General features: G+C 41.1%; 1 protein-coding gene across 2 annotated transcripts in view; it reads right to left on the bottom strand.

The window, feature by feature from the left end:
- Positions 1-21,697, bottom strand: part of IQGAP1 (IQ motif containing GTPase activating protein 1) — a 404,955-nt gene that overhangs the window by 120,355 nt on the left and 262,903 nt on the right. The window contains exons 2-3 of one of the 2 annotated variants that reach the window (XM_069071305.1): positions 2,255-2,413; positions 457-556 (exon numbers count right to left, since the gene is read on the bottom strand). In XM_069071305.1, coding sequence (XP_068927406.1) covers positions 457-556; positions 2,255-2,309 — 155 coding nt within the window. In that variant the 5' untranslated portion in view covers positions 2,310-2,413. Of the gene's footprint in view, positions 1-456; positions 557-2,254; positions 2,452-21,697 lie in introns of those variants that run through there. The other variant, XM_069071304.1, reaches the window with a different exon arrangement.

Here is a 21,697-nt window from a genome sequence, read left to right as displayed (position 1 = left end):
AAATGTTCTAAAGGGAATAAAGTATGGTTAAGCATTGAAAAGCACAGACAGGGGCAGCTAGGCAGTGCAGTGAATAGAGTACTGCCCTGGAATCAGGAGAACCTGAGTTCAAATCCAGCCTCAGACACCTAATACTTACTAGGCGTGTGACCTTGGGCAAATCACTTAACCCCAATTGCCCTGCCTTCCCTCCTTCAAAAAGCAAAAAAGGAAAAAAAAAGAAAAGCACATCAGAGGGAGGAGACTTGAAATCTAGCCCTAATTCTGCCCCTAGCTAGAGAGGTGTCCTGAAAGAGGTGGGTGCCTGAACTAAATGATCTTAGAGATTCCTTCAAACTAACCCTGAGCTCATTCCCCCATTTACCAACCTAACCTCCCACAAACACATATACCAAAGAGAAGTTCACACAAACCAAGTTCCTTGTCCCAATTTGTTGCCAACCATTTTTTCCTTACCTCTTTGCTTCCTCTAGGTGACAAAGGTACTCATAAGCCACATTCTGACGTCTCCTTTCATCCATCTCCTCTGCAGTGAGTCTTTCATTATCCAAGACAGCTACAAAATAAGAGAAATTATATAAATATGGAAATCTGTAGCTTTCATAAGAGATGTAAGAAAGCCCGATCAGCAGGCCCTGCCTCAGCTTGGTAACTTCCCACTCCCCTTGGCAACAAGTGTTGACAGGTATAATATAATGCCTTTATTCATGCAAGAACTTTGGGCCCCACCTATATTATTTTTATCGTTTTTAGCAAAATATAGTAACATAGGCATCTATCTGACTTTGCATTTTACTGGTTTTGATTAACTTTTATCCAAAGCAGCCTAATATATAAGAACCTTATTTCCAGTGCATAACTTGAAACTAAAACCTCTACATCATCAAAAGGCATGGCCTCTTAAAAAAAAAAAAAAAGGGGAACTGGGTTGGGTCTCCCTTTTCCCCTGTAGAACAAATATAATAATGTCCAAAACCCTAGGAAAGCAGAATTACTTGACAGACTGAATAAGGAAGCAAGTTCCTTCCCTCCCCTTCCACTTCATTACTTTCAAGATCCTGGTGAAAAGAAAACTATGCCCCTCAAAGGCTCAGCACATTTTAGAAGCAAGCTTGGATGTAAGAGAGCTTTCAGAAGGCACCTCCCAACCTCCCCGCTTTGCACTATGGAGTAGAACACTGCCCATAACATAAAACTCTTACTATATTGGCTGGTTCTGCTGAACTGTTTTTTCCCTGGCTGTGTTATTCTTTGGCTCTGAAGTAGAGATGGGACACAGTGGGAAATATAGGCGATGTAAAGAGAAATCAGTAACATTGTATTTCTCCTAAAGATTTGGAATCTCGGAATACAGACAGCTCATGTGATCTAGAGATCATCTGCTCCCATTCTCTCGTTTTGGAAACAGAGGCCCAAGCAAAGGCGCCCTGCCCAGGGTCCCACAGCCAGCAGAGGGGGGCTGGAAACACACCAAGGTGCCCAGGCCTCTGAGCTCCAAGGGTTCGGGGCTTCATCAGCTCTCGCTCCTCCTAACGAGGGATTGATTCTTATTACTTCTGGGGTTGGGGACTCCTCTGGGGAGGCCTATGGGCACCCTTATTCAAACTGCTTTTAAATGTATAAAATACGTGAGACTTACAAAGGGAATGAGTTCATTGAAAGATTTGGCAAGCCAGTTTAAAAAGGCGCATGGACCCGAGCTCTTCTGGGCATCAAGGGTCAAGGGTCCGTGCCCAAAGCCCGGGGTGCTTTCCGGGTCCCAACGCCCCGACCTGGGGGCTGTCAGAGGAGGCGCTTCCGCGGCCACTCCGCGCAGCCCGGCGCGGCAGAGGGGGGGCGGTCTGACCTGCGGGGGAGGGGGGGTGCCCTGGGCCACGCCGCTCTCGGACCCGCAGGACGGGGGCGAGGCAGGGGGGGGCGGAGCCTTCCGGGGGGGGGGGGGGGGGTCCGGACCTGCAGGGGCTGGAAGCTCCCCACACCCACCCACCCCCACGCCCCGAGCCCAGCCAGGCGGGCTCCTCTGACAGGCGGAAGTGTCAGGACGGGCCCCTCCCGGGGTGGGGCCGGTGGCCCCGGACTGTAGTCGGGGAGGGGGCCGGGGCTCGGGCCCCCGGCACGGACAACGGGAACACCTTGCCCTTCCGGGTCGGCCCCGGGAGGAGCCCGAGCCACCTTCGCCTTGGGCCGGCCGGAACACGAAGGGACCGGGCCGCCCCGGGCTCGCCCTCCCACCCGTGCCCGACCCCGGACTCACAGCCGTAGTGCGGCCGAACCACCCCCAGCCCGTCGACATCATCCGCGGCGGACATGGCTGCAGCAGCGAGAGGTGCGCGGCGAAGCCTCGGAGGGAAGCGGCAGGCGGCGTAGCGCTTCCCGGGCGCGGCAGAGGCAGCGACAACGGCGGAGGCGCGCTGGGTGTGACCGTGCCCGCGCCCGCGCCCACGGCCCCGCCCCGCCTCCGCAGCCGGAGGGGGAAGAAGGGGGCGGGGGCCGGCGGAGGGGGCGGGGCATACGTGTTCTCGCCCCTCCCACTCCTCCCCTCCCTCTCCCTTCCGGGCATGGAGGGCCGCCGAGACCGCGGCTGCACTCCCTACGGCGGCTGAGCCATCCCAAATTTGCTCGGCTTCGTCCGCGCACTCCTCTGGCTACATGTGCTCGCTTATTTCTTGATGGCCAGAGTTCGGTGCGGCCCGTCCCTCCGCGATCTGCGCCCGCACCCACTGGGGTTGGGGAGTGGGGCGCTCCGGGGAGCCCGTGGTTAAATATAAAGAGCAGGCATTGACCCCTCGGAAATTGGCAGGCAACGCAAATCCACAGATAGGGGCCTGAGATCTTGTTTTGTTGCAAGTGACGGAGAAAATGTTAGTAATGGGGGAGGGCACCGGCGTTTATTAAGCTCCTGCTAGGTGTCCGTGCACTCTGCAACTATCATCTCTGAGCTTTGCGTAATGCAGAGGAAACTTCAGAGCGTATCCTCCCTACTTTTCCGGCGCCCTTCTCCCCCCTCCAGCTCCTTTCTGCTGGAGCAAGCCTCGGGGTCCTCCAGCCGGCAAAGTCCCATTCCAGCTGTGCGGTGGGGGAGGGGGAGCCTGCACCTGCCTCTGCAGTGCCCATGACGTCATCACCCTTCACACTCCTCCTCTTCCTCAGCGTTCTCATCCTCACACGATACATTAGCGCTCTCTATGCCGAAGCTTACTTGAACCTCATTATCGTTATCATCCCCCTTTTTACAAGGGGGGAAACTGAGTCTGATACCTGCCCGGGGTCACTGGGCTACTCTGCACTTAGACCTTCCTCCCGACTTCACTCAGGGGATCCAGCACTACGCACTGCCCCGCCTCGCTGGCTTTCCTCTTCTAAAATAAGGTGGCGGGGTTGTAGGACTGTGCAAGTCCTACATCAGATGGGATAATAGTGTCCCGGAAGTCCTGGGGAGGTTTTAAGTGATTGATCCAATCTGCACTAAAACTATCCGGGACACCCAGTACAGATAAAGCACTTCCCTTTATAGAAACACTATTGTATAGTGCTTAAACGCTACATAAATGCCAGCTAACATTTCATCTAATGACGAGACTCATTACCCCCTCTAAAGAAATCAGAATTATAGGACGACACTATAACATTATGTATAATCAGCTAGATGGCCCAGCGGATGGAGTGCTGGGCTTGGAGTCAGGAAGATTCAGCTTCCTGAATTCAAATTTGGCCTCTTTGACACTTAACCTGCTGTGGGACCTTGGGCAAGTTCCTTAAACCCATTTGCCTCAGTTTCCTTATCTGTAAAATGAACAGGAGAAGGAAATGGCAAACCATTACAGTATCTTTGCCAAGAAAACCTCAAATGGAGTCGACAACTAAAAAAATAACTGAACTGAAATTATATGTTATCATATCAATTTAACAATAACATAGGATATTTTGTAACATTGATTTTTAGTGTCATGATGTATAAGATTAATTCTAGGTCATAGGATAGCAAAAGCTCTTAACCTGGTCCCCATGGAGAGATCTATAAATCCCCCCAGAGGATCTATAAACTTGTATGAGAGAAAAATTACATCTTTATTTTCACTCACCACTAAAATTTAATATTTCCTTCAATTATCTAAAACTTTTATTGTGAGAGCAGATCCATATAAGTTTTACTGGATTGTTTAGAGGAATTTCTCTCTCATACACACACACACACACACACACACACACACACACACACACACACACAGGTTTAAAACCCTGAATTATAGGATTCAGAGCAGGAAAGAACCTGACAGGTCTTAGAATCAGGTGATCCTTATGGTCCTGGGCCACCCTGGACTCAGAAATGTTTATTTTGAGGATTTTCACATCAGAAATCAGCAACAGCTGCAAATCAAGGTCTGTTTTTTGAATTGTCTAGACTAAAGAAAGTATTGAAAGAAATCTTCATGTCAATTAAACTTAAAAGTGTTCATTGAGTACCTTTTTTACCTTAGGGAACCAGGTGACAAAACATTTACCAGCATACCTCCAGGTGAGTGCAATGATACATGTTTAGTTTAGCTCCTTTTTAACATCAAAAAATGATCTGAATTGCACCCCCTCTCCCCTTATATTTGTTGACCTATTAGCATGAATTGATAGAGAAAATACTTGACCAAAGTGATTGTGTATCCAGTAACATTTTAGTAATTATTTTTTTTGTTGTTGTTTTTGGAGGGCAATTGGGGTTAAGTAACTTGCCCAAGGTCACATGGCTAGCTTTTTTTTGTATTTAAGTGTCTGAGGCTGCATTTGAACTCAGGTCCTCCTGACTCCAGGGCCAGCTCTCTAGTCACTTCGCCACCTAGCCACCCCTACATTTGTATTTTTAATGACAATATTATCTACATGCATTTGTAAAGTAAGACAGAATGTATTTTTCCTGATTATGAGATAGAGTAGGAAAAGAGGATCATGTAGGCAACTTTACCAAAAAAAAATACAGAAAAGACAAACAGAATGAAGGCCAGAAAGAACAGCAGAAAAGCAGGACAACTTTGAAAACTAAAGGCTAAATGTATTATATACTTTCAAAGAAAAGTAAGCAGTACAAAATAAAGATCTTCAGTACCATGAACCATCTTCTTATTCTGTTCTGTTGTGTATATGTAAATACCCATTTCACTTGGTGTTCAGAATATTTTCAAAAATGAAAGCAAAGTAATACATATTTGTGTGAACCCTGGCACAGAGTAGTAGGCATATAACCAGACATGATCCCTCTCAGTGCTTCCCAGGGGTAAGATGGCAGCTAACATCACATCTATATACAGTTTTGTCTGCTCATAAAATATTTCACGGATTGTTTTTGGCAGCCTCTGACTTGCCCAGGTAGTCACCAACTGAAATGACTATGGTACACATAATGAGTTCAAGGGGGAATTCAGGCATGTTTGACTGCCTGGATTTAATTTGCTGTTGTTTAGTCATTTCAGTCATGTTTGACTCTTTGTGACCCCATTTAAGGGTTTCCTTTTCTTTTGAGGGGAAGAGGTTTAATTTTTTTTTTCCAACTACATGTAAAGACAATTCTTAACATTCGTTTTTTTTATTCTGAGATCCAAATTTTCTACCTCCTTCCCTCACCTCCCCTTTCCTTGAGAGAGTAAGTTATTTGATATAAGTTATACATATATAATCATGTAAAACATATTCCCATATTAGCCATATTGCAAAAGAAACATAGACAAAGAAAAAATTTTTAAAAAGTGAAAAATAGTATGCTTCAATCTGCATTCAGACTCCATCAGTTCTTTCTCTGGATGTAAATAGCATTTTTCATCATGAATTCTTTGGAATTATCTTGGATCATTGTATTACTGAGAATAGCTAAGTCATTCACAGTTAATCATCATACAGTATTGCTGTGACTATGTACAATGTTCTCCTGGTGCTGCTCACTTCACTGTGCATCAGTTCATGTAATTCCTTCCAGATTTTTCAGAAATCTGCCTATTGGTCATTTCTTATAGCACAATAGCTTTCCATTACAATCATCCACCATAACTTGTTTAGCTATTCTCCAATTGTAATAGTAATGGCATTTAAAGATTCCCCTGTATTGGCTTGGTTTTTGGTTTGATTGTGTTATAACCCAGAGCTTGTTAATCCCTCTTGTGGGATGGACTTGTTGATGTGAAAAGAGAGTGCTGAACTGAGAGGAGCTGGTCATGTAGATTTGGAGAGATACAAGCAGAGAGAGAGGCAGAAGAACTTTTTGGAAGCAGCACCCTTCTGGAGGCAGAGAGAGACTGAGAGGATTGCTGAGGGCCACTTTGAATTGCCCTGGACTTTTGAGACCTGCCCCCAGAGCTGCCAAGGACTGAGGAGACATGGCTGTTTTGCTGGTATTTTGTCTGTTTTGATGTTGTTTTGCCAGATTTGTCCACTAGTGAAAGACAGTCCTGTTATTGCAGAAGTTCTGGAACTTGGCTGTTGGTTAAGAGCTCCTGAGACTATTTTGCAGACAGAGAGTGAATACTGTCCACTGGTGAAGGACAGTGCTGTTGTTGCAGGGATCTGGGAACCTTTCTGTTGCTGATGTTTTCAGGGGTCCTAGGACTGTTCTGCAGACAGAGGATGAATTAATGAAGAGACTGGCAATGTATCTTGTGGCCTTGCTAAGCTTTGTCTCCCCAGGAGCAAAGATTGCTGAGAATGTTTTCAGGGGTCCTAGGACTGTTCTGCAGACAGAGGATGAATTAATGAAGAGACTGGCAATGCATCTTGTGGCCTTGCTAAGCTTTGTCTCCCCAGGAACAAAGATTGCTGAGAACTTGCCTTGAGTCAAGATGAAGAAAAGACCTCCATTTGGGTATTAAGTGCTGTGCTTAAACTTGTTGCAACAACTTTTGACCTTTTTGTGTTCTATGATTGAACAAATTAAAGTACTTTACTTAGGATTGGAAACTAATCTCCATTTGAGGAGAGGGGCTTTGTGATGGACTAAATGAAGGTACAGCCTAGGGGTGGAGTAGTATTTAGAACAGGGACTTTGTAATTGATTGAATGAATGTAAGGTCCTGGGGTGGGGTAGTACTTGGAGATTATTTAATCACACTTAGTAAATGCTGTATTTTGAATGATGTCATATTTTGATCTTCTCTGTTCTTAATTTGTCACTGAATAAAATGGAGAGCACCTATGCTGGTATTTTGAACCTTGGGAAGTTGCCTTTCCTTGGCATTACATTACACCAATTGATGGGCATCCCCTCAGTTTCCAAATCTTTGCCTCCACAAAAAGAGCTTCTATAAATATTTTTGTACAAATAGGCCCTTTTTGCTTTAAAAAAAAAAAATCTCTTTGGGATGCAGACCTAGTAGTAGTATTGATGGATCAAGAGTTTTCATTTGGGGTTTTCTTGGCAGAGATACTGGAGTGGTTTGTCATTTCCTTCTGCAGCTCATTTTACAGATGAGGAATTGAAACAAACAGGGTTAAGTGACTTGCCCAGGGCCACATAGCTAGTAAATATCTGAGGCCAGATTTGAACTCAGGAAGATGAGTCTTCCTGTCTCCAGGCCTAGCACTCTATCTACTGTGCCACCTAGCTGCCACTGAATAATTATTTGTCTATTAGAAGTCTGTGTTGGGCAGGTAAGTAATAATCATCAGTTATTGGACCATACAGTGCCATCCAATAACTTCTCAGAAGCACTAGAAAGAAAACAGAGTGACTAAGCATTTTTGCAATACTTCCCTACTAAAACCCAAAAGATTTTGGTCTCTTGGGTCAAAAATCCAAACTAAAATAGCCACCCATTCTTTGTTTTAACTACCACCAACTAGATACAGGATGATAGAAACATTTGTTCTCATAGAGAAATAATTAAATCCACAAAATTTAGCCAATCCCCTAGATTCACTAAATTTGGAACTCACAATACCCAGAAGCATAATAGTGAAGATCCAGAACATATAGGCCATGGGACAGAATGTGAGGATTGATTAGGATGGGGATGATTAGGTAGGATGAGTCTCTCCCCTAATATCTACCATGGTACTTGTCCTAATCAATGGAAGGACTTGGACCTCTACAGTATGAATACCAAAGAGAGAGCTCAACCCAGAGTCCCCTGAACCCTTACTCCTCAGACATCCCCTCCCCTTTGTAAATGCAGGGTGAGAGAAAGAGAAGGGATATGTAATTTTAGTTACCAGTGAAGGAATCAGAGAGGATATAACACACTTGGGCACTCCCTGAAACTTGAACTAAAAGGCTCAAAGTCAGAAATAGTTGGGGAACAGAGGAAGCAAGATGGCGAGTAATGAAGAGAGAAATTCTCACTAAATTTGGCCTGCCCTTGCCAACAACTGTTATTTGCAAGCAATGAAATAGATGCAGCAAGAAATATTTAAGGTGCCCTATCAGCAAGATGATGGTGAAGAGAAAAAAAACAACAATCATCAGGAATTTTAGAACCACATCTCAAGTGCATGTCCCATGCCATAAGGAGTCTAATCTCAGGTATGGGGTTCTTGAGTCTTTGTCAAAAGACTATTCCTACCAGAAGGATCTTAGAGACTTTATTATGTTTCCTATACTCTTTTGCCCACTCACAGGATGCATAGCTATGGGGAAGCATACAAAGTAAATTGTATTTTCCTTAGAACTCCTAAGTTCAGAATGACCTATCTAGTGAGTTGAGTTGCCTAAGTCTCAAAGATGTTGAGGGCATGCTGCCCAATGATAAATGTTTTATTAATATATTCTTTTATTGCTTGAAATGTTATTATTTCAATGTCTTCCTATATGAAAAGCTAACATTACAAGTAGTACCTAAGTCTGTTTTGTCAATTCTTAGGGTGAGGAAACTTCATTTTGCCAAGAATACATTACTAGGTTTCAATAAAATATGGCAAGGTCAAATAAGAGTCATGGCTTTGCCAGTAGTATGGGAGATATGAGCTGACTTGATTGGATAAATCTATATTACCCACATCCTTCCAGACTGGTGTGAATTGGTATGGCTACTCAAAGAAAGCAGAGCTGGAGAATAGAACTTCATTCAATCTTCAAGAACCATAGAGAGTTTGACAGTTCCTCTCAACAGAGTGAAGAACCTTAACTATCAGGATGAATATGGAACTTATCCAACTTCTAACCCTTCCAATTGAATGGGATCAGGTGAGTGGCTAATGGCACCACTTAGTGGTCAAATATAGAATACATTCTATCACAAGCTGAACTACTACTGACAAGTGGATAGCTGCTGAAAGTAGTGGCAACCATAAGTGACTCAATTTAGTCATTTTGCTAGATGAAAGGAGGCAGCTTGGTGGTTACTTCTACTTAGGCCAATCTACTTAGGCAGATAATTGCACCCAAACCCTAAGAAAACTGATCAATTGAACTGAGGTATTCCATGTCAAGTCATGATTCAGGGTCTGGACAGAGCTAATTATTCATGGTGGATGGTTCCTTGCCCTACTAAAACTAGAAAATCAGGAGGATGGCCACTTCAAGCTAAAAGGGGGGAGCAATGTCAAAAGACTCTTGGAGAAACGCCTCCAGACTGTGCAATAAGGGGTTTTTCTCCCATAAAATAAGTGTAGCCCAGGTGACAGCCTGTCCCACCAAGTAAGACACAACAAAGACTATATTTGCTAGAGCTGTGGAGAATCATTTCAGTTGACATCCACTAAGAATTCCTATTTTAGGGCAACTAGGTAGCACACTGGATAGAGCACCAGCACCGAAGTCAGGAGGACCTGAGTCCAAATCTGACCTGACATTTGATAGCTATGTGACCCTGGATAAGTCACTTAACTATGATTACCTCCAATTTAAGAAAATCTCCCCCCTACCCCCCCAAAAAAATTCCTCTTTGGCCAGAAGAGAAGCAGTGTAGCGTGATAGCAAAGGACCAGCTTTGGAATTAGGAAGACCTGGGTTCAGGTCCTGCCTCTGACACACTGTGACCTTGGGCCAAATGCCTCAACCTCTCAGGCCCTGAAGCGGCTCACCCAGACTACGAGTTACAGAGAAGTTGCTGACATGTATCAGTGGAGAGAATTCCTACATCTGGAGTTGATGAAATCTCAAGTCTAGACTAAAAAAATTTTAAAACAAGTGAGAATCCATGGAAAAACCTTCTGATCATCTGGCAAAAGGATCTAAGGAACTTGTAGCACCATGAGAACACAGAGCTGCCAACTCCACCCTGCTTCCGGAGCTACTCACAGACTTCCTTCAAGTCTACAAGTGTTCCCCAGAGCATTGTTAATTCTACAGAAGTTTAAAGATTTACAGTGGTGCACACGGGGTTCTGCCAACTATAGTGGAAACAATTTGTTTCCTGACAGTAAAACACAATAGAATCCATAAGGGGAAGGAGATCATGTGTACTGGTGATTTAGAGCAATCCCTGGGACCCTAGAAAAGAACCTTTCCAGAGCAAAGAAAGTTTGTGTCAGGGTCTGATCGGAGATCAAAGAAGATATTGAGCAAGGTCAAGCTATTTCCACTGGACAAAGTACCTACTATGAGCAAGACTCTAGGCTAGCTACTGAGGATTACAAAGTCAAATATGAAAGTCGCTATCTTCAAGGACCTTACATGCTAAGGAATCTTAGGATTTGCTCTTGTCTCCTTTCTCTTTCAAAGACTCTGAAAGAAGTAAATATTGCTAGTCCAGTGGCAACCAGCCCAGTTAACAACATAGCTGAGACAAGGCAAGAATGACTGTGGCTGTTGAGCATAGCAAACCAGGTTGGGTACTGCCCTAAAGACAAATTTCACTTCCCACAGCTCTGAGCCATAAAGAAGGCAGCCACCCTTAATTGCAACACTCCTCCAGAAGTTGTGCTTTCCTTCTTCTCTCTGGGTAGAATGAGTTAATGCAGGAAAGTCCTGGTTTCTATGGCAGCTGACAGTGTCTACTCAACATATGGCCACAATATTTCCCTTTTCCCCATTGCAATTTTTGTCTATTCCTTTGCCACTGTTTACTTTAGTGATATATGAACTGTATTAGCAGTTGCTAATCTTAATTTATGTGTTATTGGGTAGATGATAGAAATAGAGAGCCAATTAATTCTAGAATAAAGAGATATTTATCTAATATCCATCAAGGAGGCAAGCACCAGGCAGGGGAGATGCGGCTAAACAATGAACTCTCCCTGGAAAGTCCAAACTGTTGTTAAGTGATGGTATTATCTATGACCCTGGGCCCAAAGAGGTGAGAGCCATTAATAACCTGAGGTGAGTCATCTTCCCCTAGGCTAGTTTTGTTGTGACTCAGAAATCTGGGCATTAGAAAAAGAGGAGTGTTTTTTATCTCATAAGTCTTAAGGTGCTTTCACACTCCTGAATTTCACACCTCTCCTTTATCCCTTCTTCCTTATTCATTGCTACACGTGGAGCTACCTGATCACAGTAACCCTATTAAACTTAGGGTACCTGTGATGGGTGATCCCTACTACCCATCTATATATCCTGAACAATTTTTTCAGGAAGAGAAGAGATTCATGCTGGAAATGACTTTTTTTTTGAGGACAATGAGTTTTTGATTCTCAAGATTGCTGATGATGGAGGGGAAAATAAAGTCTTGGGGGGAAGGAATCACAATTTTAGTACTATTTTTTAAAATGATTGAGAAAGCATCTGTTAACTGCCAAATTGTGCCTGCTTTCTCAGCTCTCTGAGTACTTATAAATATAATCTATACACATTTAGAGAATATACTGAATGAAAATATGAGAAGGAAAACAGGCTTTCACTGAAAACTACTACTATTCCATAGTGAGCTGGGTCATACAATTGATCAAAAAGCACAGAAAATACAGTCTTCTTGTGCTTGTTTGACTGTAAAAAAGCATTTGAGTCCCAGAACAAAATGCTGTATTAAAGGCTTTCTATCAACAACAAACAGGTGTTATCATATAGCTCCTTTGGCAGAAGAAATGATGGAAGTCACTTTCATTGACAACTTTCTAATTAGAAAAATAGAGCAAAACATAAAACAAGGAGACATACTTGCCATTGCCACAGAGGATATCCAGCAAAATCTAAATGGGAGAGGAATTTCTTCTAGTTAGTGAGGTTCTTCAGATGTTTCTGTTTACAAATGACATTATACTAATTGCATCAAGCCCCAGATAACTGCAAAGCTTCCTAAATGAGATCCAGAATGACTGGAGAATTTTCACTAGCTATCCATACAGGAAAAACAAATGGATGGAATGGAATGGAATAAACACATATAACTCCCATTATGCATCAAGCACTGTGCTAAATGCCTTTTTACAAATATTATCTCATTTGATCCTCAGAACAGCCCTGCTGGGTAGGTGTTATTGTCCAGACGGTGATACACAGTAGAATGGTACTCGTCCATTAGTATGTCTATCTTGGGAAGACATGGCAAATGGACAATGAACAGGACCCAGGATTGGAAAGAGGAGGAAAGCAGGCTGGATAACCTTTAGGAAACTACACTATGATTTTAAAGACCCCCAAGTTTCTCCCTGAAACAAAGGCCCATCATTTTACCAATATTCTCTCAGTGGTTCTAGATGGCTGTGAGTCACAGAATACCATTATCTCTGAAGAGTTGAAGTTGTAGGTCACCCAAAGGGAAACAGAGAGGTTTATGGTGGGAGTGAAGTGTCTATTGTAGCATATTACCAACAAAATGTGTAGGAGAAATAGTAGGAAATTTTTTATCAAAAAAGTTTGTGATCAGGAAAAGAAGCAATCAACCATGTACTTATCCTTCTCTTTTTTACCTGGGACCCTCCTCAAGAGTCTGTTTTGCTTCTGGTCATTGCCTTCTTTAGTCTACCCACACTCTTTTCCCATTTCCTTTCTCTTAACCCCATTCCCTCCTATTTCCCTATTGGGTAAGAGAAATTTCTGCACACAGTTTGTGTGTGTGTGTGTGTGTGTGTGTGTGTGTGTGTATGTGTGTGTGTGTGTAATCTTTCTTCCTTGAACCAGTTCAGAAAAGAATGAGGTTCAAGTGTTGCCCACCCCCAGTTGTCCCCTCTATTGTCAAACCAGTCATGTAGCAAGAACAAGGGTTAGCCTTTATACAGCCTATGTGCTCCAATGACCCTCACACAATGTTTCGAAATCTGGAGCAAGGCCACCCAAACCTAAGTACACTATATTTTTTATATTCCCTTGACAGTGGTAAACATCTTTGGCAAATCAACTTCTCCCTGTTTTATGCCTTATTCAATATTGTTTCATTTAGACTACCAGTCAAGTTACCTTGTCAAAAAAGGAATTGAGTTTAGTTTCACATGACCTCTTCTTAATGAAGTCATCCTGGCATTTAGTGATCATTGCTTCCCTTTCTAAATGCTGACAAAGAGTCATCTAATATGTCATAGGATTTTACCAGAAAGAGAAGTCAAAATCATCGTTCTATAGTTTTCAGTATCCAACCTCTTCCCCTTTTTGAACATTTTGATATTTATTCTTATCCAGTTCCATAATAAGTCATATTTGCTATTCTCCACAATCTTTCAGAGATCACTGACAGAAAGCTGGGCAGAGAGAAGACAGGCCCTCTTAATTCACAGCTAGTGGAACTGTGAATTGGTCCAATAGTTCTGGAAAATAATTTGGAATTATGCATGCAAGTTACTAGATCATTCAATTCATCTGATCCAGCAATCCTACTCTTGGGTTTATACCACAAATAAGGTCAATGACCGAAAGAAAAGTCTTAGAGGTGACTAGGTGGCACAGTGAATAGAGCACCAGCCCTGGAGTCAGGAGGAACTGAGTTCAAATCCGGCCTCAGACACTTGACACAATTACTAGCCATGTGACTTTGGGCAAGTAACTTAATCCCAATTGCCCTCCAAAAAAGCAAAAAAAAAAAGTCTTAAATGTATCAAAATATCCATAGTGGCACAATTTCTAATAGCAAAAAGCTAAAAGTCTTATGAACAAATCATGGTATTTTAATGTAATGAAATAACATTATATTCTACTTGTAGTGGGGGTAGTTGATCAAGTGACCCATGATCAAGTCACTTCCTCCAAAACCAGTGTAAGGGAGCAGGTAACAGTGACAAAAATGTTTTAAGGGTGTTAAGAGGTTATATAGTATTAGAATGCCGCTAGTTATTGGCAATCAGACATGTCCTTAGTGTCCCTTTAAGAAATTGAGAAACATCTTCTTAACCTAGGATCCATAAACTTGGGTTTTTTTATATTTTTGATAACTATGTTTCAATATAATTGGTTTCTTTGGTAATTCTTATCTATGGATTTGACTTCTAAAAATATTGTTCTGAAGAGGATTCCATATGCTTTATCAGAATGGTCTGTGACATTAAAAAAAATTTAAGAACCTTTGCTTAAGGCTTAGAGCACAATGCCTGGCACACATGAAGCATGTTATAATTGCTTATTGACTGACTGACTGACCCCTGGCAGCAAAGAAGACAGTCCCCTGAAGAGGAAGAACCAGATGTCTTTGCTTTTCCTTTTTACCCTCTATCAGAGGACAGCTGCTGAGGGAAGAGGTGATCTCTCTATCCTTAATTACTCATTGGCCATGGTGCTTTGCAATGGAGCTGCTCACCCAATAAGAGATACCATATGCAGCAAGGAGCAGGCTCAAAAGAAAGCTGAAGGAGGAGATAGCCTTCAGGAGCGTGACCCTTGGCAGCAGAGAAAAGAGTCAGCTAGTTCAGAGGGAGCCTTGATGAGCCGCTTGCCTAGCAGAGACACTACATCAAATGGTGAACAGAATAGGGACACCTCAAGCAGAGAAAGAATTAATAGTAGGGCAATGTAGTGCCAGAGGGGAAGGGGAAAGGAATAAGCATTTATTAAGCACTTACTATGTGCCACGGATTGTGAGAAATGCTTTACACATATTATCTCATTTCATCCTCACTACAACCCCCTGATGTGGTCATGAGTAGCCTTGGTCACATGTCTCTCCTAAATGTGCACCTTTCCACAAGTTTATAGAGAAATGTTTTGTAATATTGTTTTTACAATTCGATATCAATAAATACCTGAACTTTGAGCTATTTGTATCTACTGGTTGACCATTAAAAGTAACCACAGCAGATGGGGTTGGGAGGTAGGGTAAGGTTATGAGTTTTAGTTTTAGGAGTGGACCCATAGAATACCTTGAACCCTAGGGAAGTCAACCCATAAGTGTGAGTTGAAGGACTTATCCTGGTATAAAACATGATGAATGATAACCATGAAGAACTGCAGGAAAATTCATGTGAACTCATACAGGAAAAAAAAAGCAGAATCAAAACAGTTTATAAGATGAATACAATAGTGTAAATAAAGGCAACAAAACTCAAAATAAAATAGATAAGGCTGATTTCAAATTACTAAAATTAAAGCATATATCCTCTTTTCCCCCAACATGTTTTTATTTCATTAAATATTTATCAATTACATGGAAAAAATCTAACATTCATGTTTAAAATTTTGAGCTCCAAATTCCCTGTCCTTCAGAAAGCAAACAATTTGATATAGATTATACATGTGAAGTAATTAAAAACATTTCCATATTATCCATGTTGCAAAGAAAGCACAGACCAAAAAACAAGAAAAATAAAAATTTTAAAGTATGTTAGATCTGGATTTAGATTCCATCAGTTTTATCTCTGCAGGTGAGTAACATTTTTTCATCAAAAGTCCTTCAGAATTGTCTTGGATCATTGTATTGATTAGAATAGCTAAGTTATTCACAGTTAATCATCGTACAATATTTCTGTTACTGGGTACAATGATCTTCTGGTTCTGCTCACTTCGCTTTGCATCAGTTCATATGTCTTCTCTGATTTTTCTGAAGCCATCCTGCTTGTCATTTCTTATAGCACAATAGTATTTTGTCATAATCACATACCAATAACTTGTTCAGCCATTCCCCAATGAGCATTCCCTCAGTTTCTAATTCCTTGCCACCGCAAAAAATGCTGCTATAATATTTTTGCTCCCATAGGTCCTTTTCTTTTTCTTTTGATCTTTTCAGGATACAGACCTACTAGTGGTATTGCTGGATCAAAAGGTATGCACAATTTAATAGCCCTTTGGGGCTCTCCAGAATGGTTGGATGCATATATCCTTTTAGTTAATAAATAATAAAGTATATAAATGAAAAATTACATGGACATATAATCACTTTATTGGGCAGAATTGCTTAGCTTTAGGAAGATTCAAAAGGAGTTTAAAGTGAAGTTTTAGGAAGGTTCAAAAAATTTATTGTGATATGACGGATGTGTCAAAACAGAATATATCAATAAATGTTTAAAAGAATACTGACATCAGCTTATCAAGCACATCCATAATGTATTTCAGTATGTCAGGATATATAGTTACTTTGCTAGGGCCTGGTGGGTGAAATTCATTGACTGACAAAAAATGTGTTAATAAATGTTTTATTTAAAAAAATGTTTTGTTCATTGATTGAGTGAAATTGTCTTCTCATTTATTTTAAGTTTTCAACTCCTTTTACCTATTTTTGCCCCCTACATAAGTGTAAGTACCTTCCCTGGAAGAAGTTGGCTCTACCCCTCTGGAATGGAGTCTACACATATACCAGACCCCTAGTACAACAGCATGGAGCTGGGACAGAGGAGAGGTTGATAAAAAAAAGTAACTCAGTGGAAACTGCTGACATGGAGGAGCAAGGCCTCAGTCGTCCGCCTATACCAAGGCTATACGGATCCCCATTAGGAAAGGCAGTGACCCAGAGAGGTCAGGTTTTCTTGAATCTTTATGAGCTCAGATGCAAGTAATTTTCTGCAAGTTGTGGCCCCAACCTAGAATATTACTGAGTCACATGGACTAAACAGGTCTCTAGGGAAGGGAGTTCCCACCAGAGAGGAGAAAGTGGTCTCTTTACTCACAGTGAACTTAGATACAATCCTTTAAGTGTTCCTACTGTGTAAATAAGATTTCCATGTTTTCAGTTCAATTAAATTTAATTCAACAAGCATTTATTAAGCACCCACAGTATACCAGGCACTGATTATATAAGGACAGAAATGAAAATCGTCCCTACCCTAAAGGATCTTTGAAATTTTGTTAGCCTGACTGCTTGGACTACAAATTCTTCATTAGATGCTTCATCCTGGTACAAAGATGACCATGGACTTCAGGTGATGCCAATGGAACAGAAGCACTGGCAGATTTTTCATGCTGGAAAGGATTCAGGTATGGTTCTAGCAACAGTCTTTCAAGGATCAACTCCCCAAAATACTGAGAGACTCCTCACCAGTAAATTATGAGTTCTTTGGCTGTAACGAGGCAGGAAACAAGGAAAAGTTAAAAATAGTCAATCCTGTATAATCCTGTTTTCTACTTCTCTCGTGACTACTGTATAAATTGTGGAAAAATAAACAAGGAGTGCTAACAATGACATAGTCTTTGGGCTGTCTATAAACTTTAACTTAATCACTATTATTCTAATTGTGAGGTCTTTTTCCAAAGATCAGTAAACTGACATACCCTCGGAGGAACAAAAACACTAGTATTTCTATTTTCGTGATGAACAAAACCAGAAGACAATCACCTACATGGAGGTGGCCCACCCGTTCTTCTTGGAAAGACAAAGGAGTTAAAGGAGGTTAATAGTCAACAAACATTTATTTAGTGGTTACTATGTGTCAGGTACTGTCTAAGGCTGGAGATACAAATAGAAATAAAAATAAAGACAGTCCCTACCCTCAAAGAGCTTACAGTCTTGTATTTAAATGTATTTTTGCTTAATGAGAAGATCTTTCCCATAGGACCATGTAACTTTCTTGAGTCACATGGAAGCCTGAGTCACATGAATGTGTGGTGGGATGAGCTTGCTGAACAGGTGCAAGGAAGGAATCAGGAAGGGTAGAGGAGAGCTGAGAGGAAGTTGGTTAGAGTAGTTAGAGCTGAGGGAGAGAGAGGAAACAGCTATTGAGCCATGAGTGTTCATTTGTGGGAAGACCCTAGTTAGGAGAAGGCTTGAGGATGGTGGTTTTTTTTATTATTATTGTGTATAGATTTCTTTGTTGCTATGATGGATTTGGCTTTGGTTTTCTGATGTCTGAATAAATGTTTTGGTTCTGTCTTAAATTGGGAGAGTCTGTTATATTTTGCAATGCAGAATTACACTGGCATATTCATAGCCACCATAGGCACTGTGAATATCATCTTGGTGCTACAAGTCTCTAAAGGGAGATGATAGCACCCAAAAGAAAGCTGAAAAGTAGGGAGAGGTAGGAGGAGAAGCTACTTCCAGGAGACTTCCAGAGGAATTGAAAGGTAGTGTCATTAATCCCCCTCTTTAAATGTGCCCTTCCATCATGGGGCCAATCTGAAAGGCAGAGAGGATACTGGTGAGATATGAATACCAGGCAGAATCGATCTTAAAAAATAGCGAAATTTCCCAATGATGAGTTTCCTGGGGAAGGAAGGATTTGGTTTCATCATGCCCTGAAAGGCAACAAGAAGCCTAATTTCATGGGATATTTTGTCCCCTTGTCTTATGTTGTTCAGGATGAACATAAACAAAAAGACCCCAATAAAGGTAATTGATGCTTATGCAGTAACATCTATCACTGAGGATGAAAAGGTGGAAAATTTTAAAAAAAGCCTTCAAATCAAGTCAACTTATGCTCTGATCAGTGACTTTAATTCAAAATGGACATAAAAAAGGATAATCAAAAAATACAATTTGAAAAATAAGCCTCAGGTCTGAGAAGTGAAAGAAAGCAAAGGATACACAATCATTGATCTGGAGATGGAAAACCTCCCAGAGCTGGTTTAGTCCAACCCCCTCCTTTTACAGATGAGGAAATTGAAGCTCAGGTAGGCTAGGTCTCTCACCTAAGTCACATAAGTCGTAATCATCAGAGCCAGAATTTGAATCTAGGTCCTTTGACCCCAGAGTCAGTTTTTTTCCACAGTACTCAAAAGCCTCAGATCTATCTATATATCATTAATATTAAAGGAACCAAACTCAAAGCAACTGTATAAATTAATGTTCGTTTCCCCTACCCCCAAAGAAAAAAACATAATGAGATTGGCTCTCCTTTTCTTCAAGAGAGAGGAAGCAGGTAACTTTTGGGGCAAAACATTGCATATATTGTCATATGTGCAATGGAAGTTTTTTTTAAGTGCCAACTATGGGCCAAGCACTGTACTGAGCGCTTTATAAATATCTCATTTGATCCTTATAACAATGCTGGGAGATAGGTGTTAGTTCGATCTCCATTTTATAGGTGAGGAAACTGAGGTAAACAGAGGTTGAGTGACTTTCCCAGAGTCATACAACTAGCAAGGATTTGAACTCAGGTCTTCCTGACTCCACATCCAACATTCTGACCCACAGTATCACTTATGACCATTTCATTGGTCAGTTTTGCTTTAAATGTGTTAGATGGGAGGGTTTAGTTCTGGGGTGGAGGTGTATCCAGAAATAACTTTGTAATATAAACTAAAGTCATCAAAAACAACTTTTTCCTAAAAAAAAAATAGACAAAGAAGAGAGTTTGAAATTGATGGATATTACAAGCACTAGACAGCAACTGCCAAAAAAAAAAGAAAAAAAGAAAGAAATTGACTCTAAGAAGAAAGGAAAGAACTAGTTAGGGATGAAAATCATATTAGAACCAGCTAATGTGTATAGTCAGCATCAAATTAGAGAAAAAGAAAAAAATGAGACAACACACAACTGCAATGACTTCAAAATGACCTACTCAAATATAATAGACATGATAGCTAACATTTATATAATACTTGCTATGTGCCAGACATTGTGTTTTACAATTGTGATCTCATTTGATCCTTACAACAACCCCGGGTGGTAGGTGCTATTATGATCCTCATTTCATAAATGAAGAAACTACTGAAAACTAAGGTGGAGTAACTTGTCCAGGGTCACACAGCTACTAAATGTCTAAAGCTAGATTTGAACTTAGGTTTTCCAGATTCAGCAATCTATTCCCTGTGCCACGTAGCTGCCCAAATGAGTTGAAAAAAAAAACCTTTGACTTCTATTTCCTGCAAAAGAGAAGAAAAATCACCTTAGCCAGTAAATATTTGACCTCCTTTCCAAACAGGGATATTATAGCTAAGGACAGCACCAGATCAGAATATAATCAAGAGGTTAGGTGAATATGGCACTAAACATGGAGTCAGGAAGACCTGAGTGAAAATTTGATCTCACAACTAGCTGTGAGACCTTGGATAAGTCACTTAACCTCTTTCTGCCTTAGTTTCCCTATCTGTAAAATGTAGATAATAATTGCACCTACACCCCAGGGTTGTTGGGAGGATTAAATTAAATTAATTTAATATTTGTAAAGCACTTTGCAAACCTTGAAGTGTTCTATAAATAGTATTTATTATTGATCTCATTTGTAAAATACTGTGCAGGAGAGTGGTGAAAGAATATGTGCCAGTTTGCCTCCTGTGACAGGGCAAAAAAGTGAAAACAAGTCTACAGGAAGTTTGGCATGGGGCCAGCTAAGCCACATCATCCCAAGGGCATTCATGGATGAAGCTGGCAAGAGGACAACCAATCGGGATAATGGAACAAGTTTGTCAGTATTCCCATCATGGTCTATTTTCAACATCACTGACGTCACATTTGGACCTAAACGTCTCAGTCCGCAATGAGCTATATAAGGAAAATGAAATAGCACTTAAGAAAACAAAGTCAGGAAGACAAGTGGAAATAGACCAAGGAGACTCTAAGGAAGTCTGTTCTAGAGGCAACATAATTTTGAAAACATTGAGGAATCATTTTATAAGCTACCTCAAAGAGGGAAAAATACCATACCTGGAAAATATATTGATGACCTCAATACCCTCCAAAAATCCTTGAGAATATCAATAACTACCATGCCTGCTTTTTCATTTTTATAAGATCTTTGTGAGAACAATCTGCATGAATGTGAATAAAATTATTTTCATAGCAAGTCACTTTTGCAAATGATCAGACCACATTTTACATGCAATTGACTGAAAGATGCAAAGAAGAGAAGATCTCACATGATCAGGTATCTCCCCTCACTATCTCCTCCTTTACTCTTGTCTTGCATGAAGAGGTGGCCCTTCTCAGCATGGCATCTTTAACTCCATCCCCTCCCATCTCCTCCAGAAGATTGACCCCATTATCAATATCATTCTTTCTCTAATCTTCAATCTCTTCCTGCCTAGTTGGCACCTTCCCTGCTACCTACAAACATGAATGTGTCTCCTCCATCTTTTAAAAACCTTTCTACTTAGTTGTATCTCTTATTTCTTGCTAATTCCATAAGAAAACTGTCTAAACCAAGTGCCTACACTTTCTCTCTTCTCACTAAATTTTAACCATTTTGAAGTCTGGTTTCCAACCTTTTATTCAACTAAAATTGCTCTCCCCTAAGTTACCAATGATCTCTTAATTGCCTAAACTAAGGTACTTTCTTCTGTTTCTCCCCTTACCTATTGACCTACCTATCTGACCACACTTTCTTTTTCCCCTGCTGGTGTACCCCCTAACATTATGGGTGTCCCCCAAGGCTCTGTGTTGTGCCCTTTTCACCCTTTGGACTTTCTTGTTTGACGATCTCATTATCTCCTGTAGGTCCAGTTATCGATTCCCACATCTAAATATTAGTCCTGATTTCTCTCATGACCTCCATTCCCACATTACCAACTACTTTTTAGATATCTTGAACTGTATTTTCCATAAATATCTCAAGCTCAACG

Source organism: Petaurus breviceps, unplaced genomic scaffold, assembly GCF_028583685.1.
Source record: "Petaurus breviceps papuanus isolate PSGF00001 unplaced genomic scaffold, PetGlider_PUasm1.0 90825, whole genome shotgun sequence".
Taxonomy (NCBI): Eukaryota; Metazoa; Chordata; class Mammalia; order Diprotodontia; family Petauridae; genus Petaurus; species Petaurus breviceps.
This window is presented reverse-complemented; position numbering and strand designations above follow the sequence as displayed.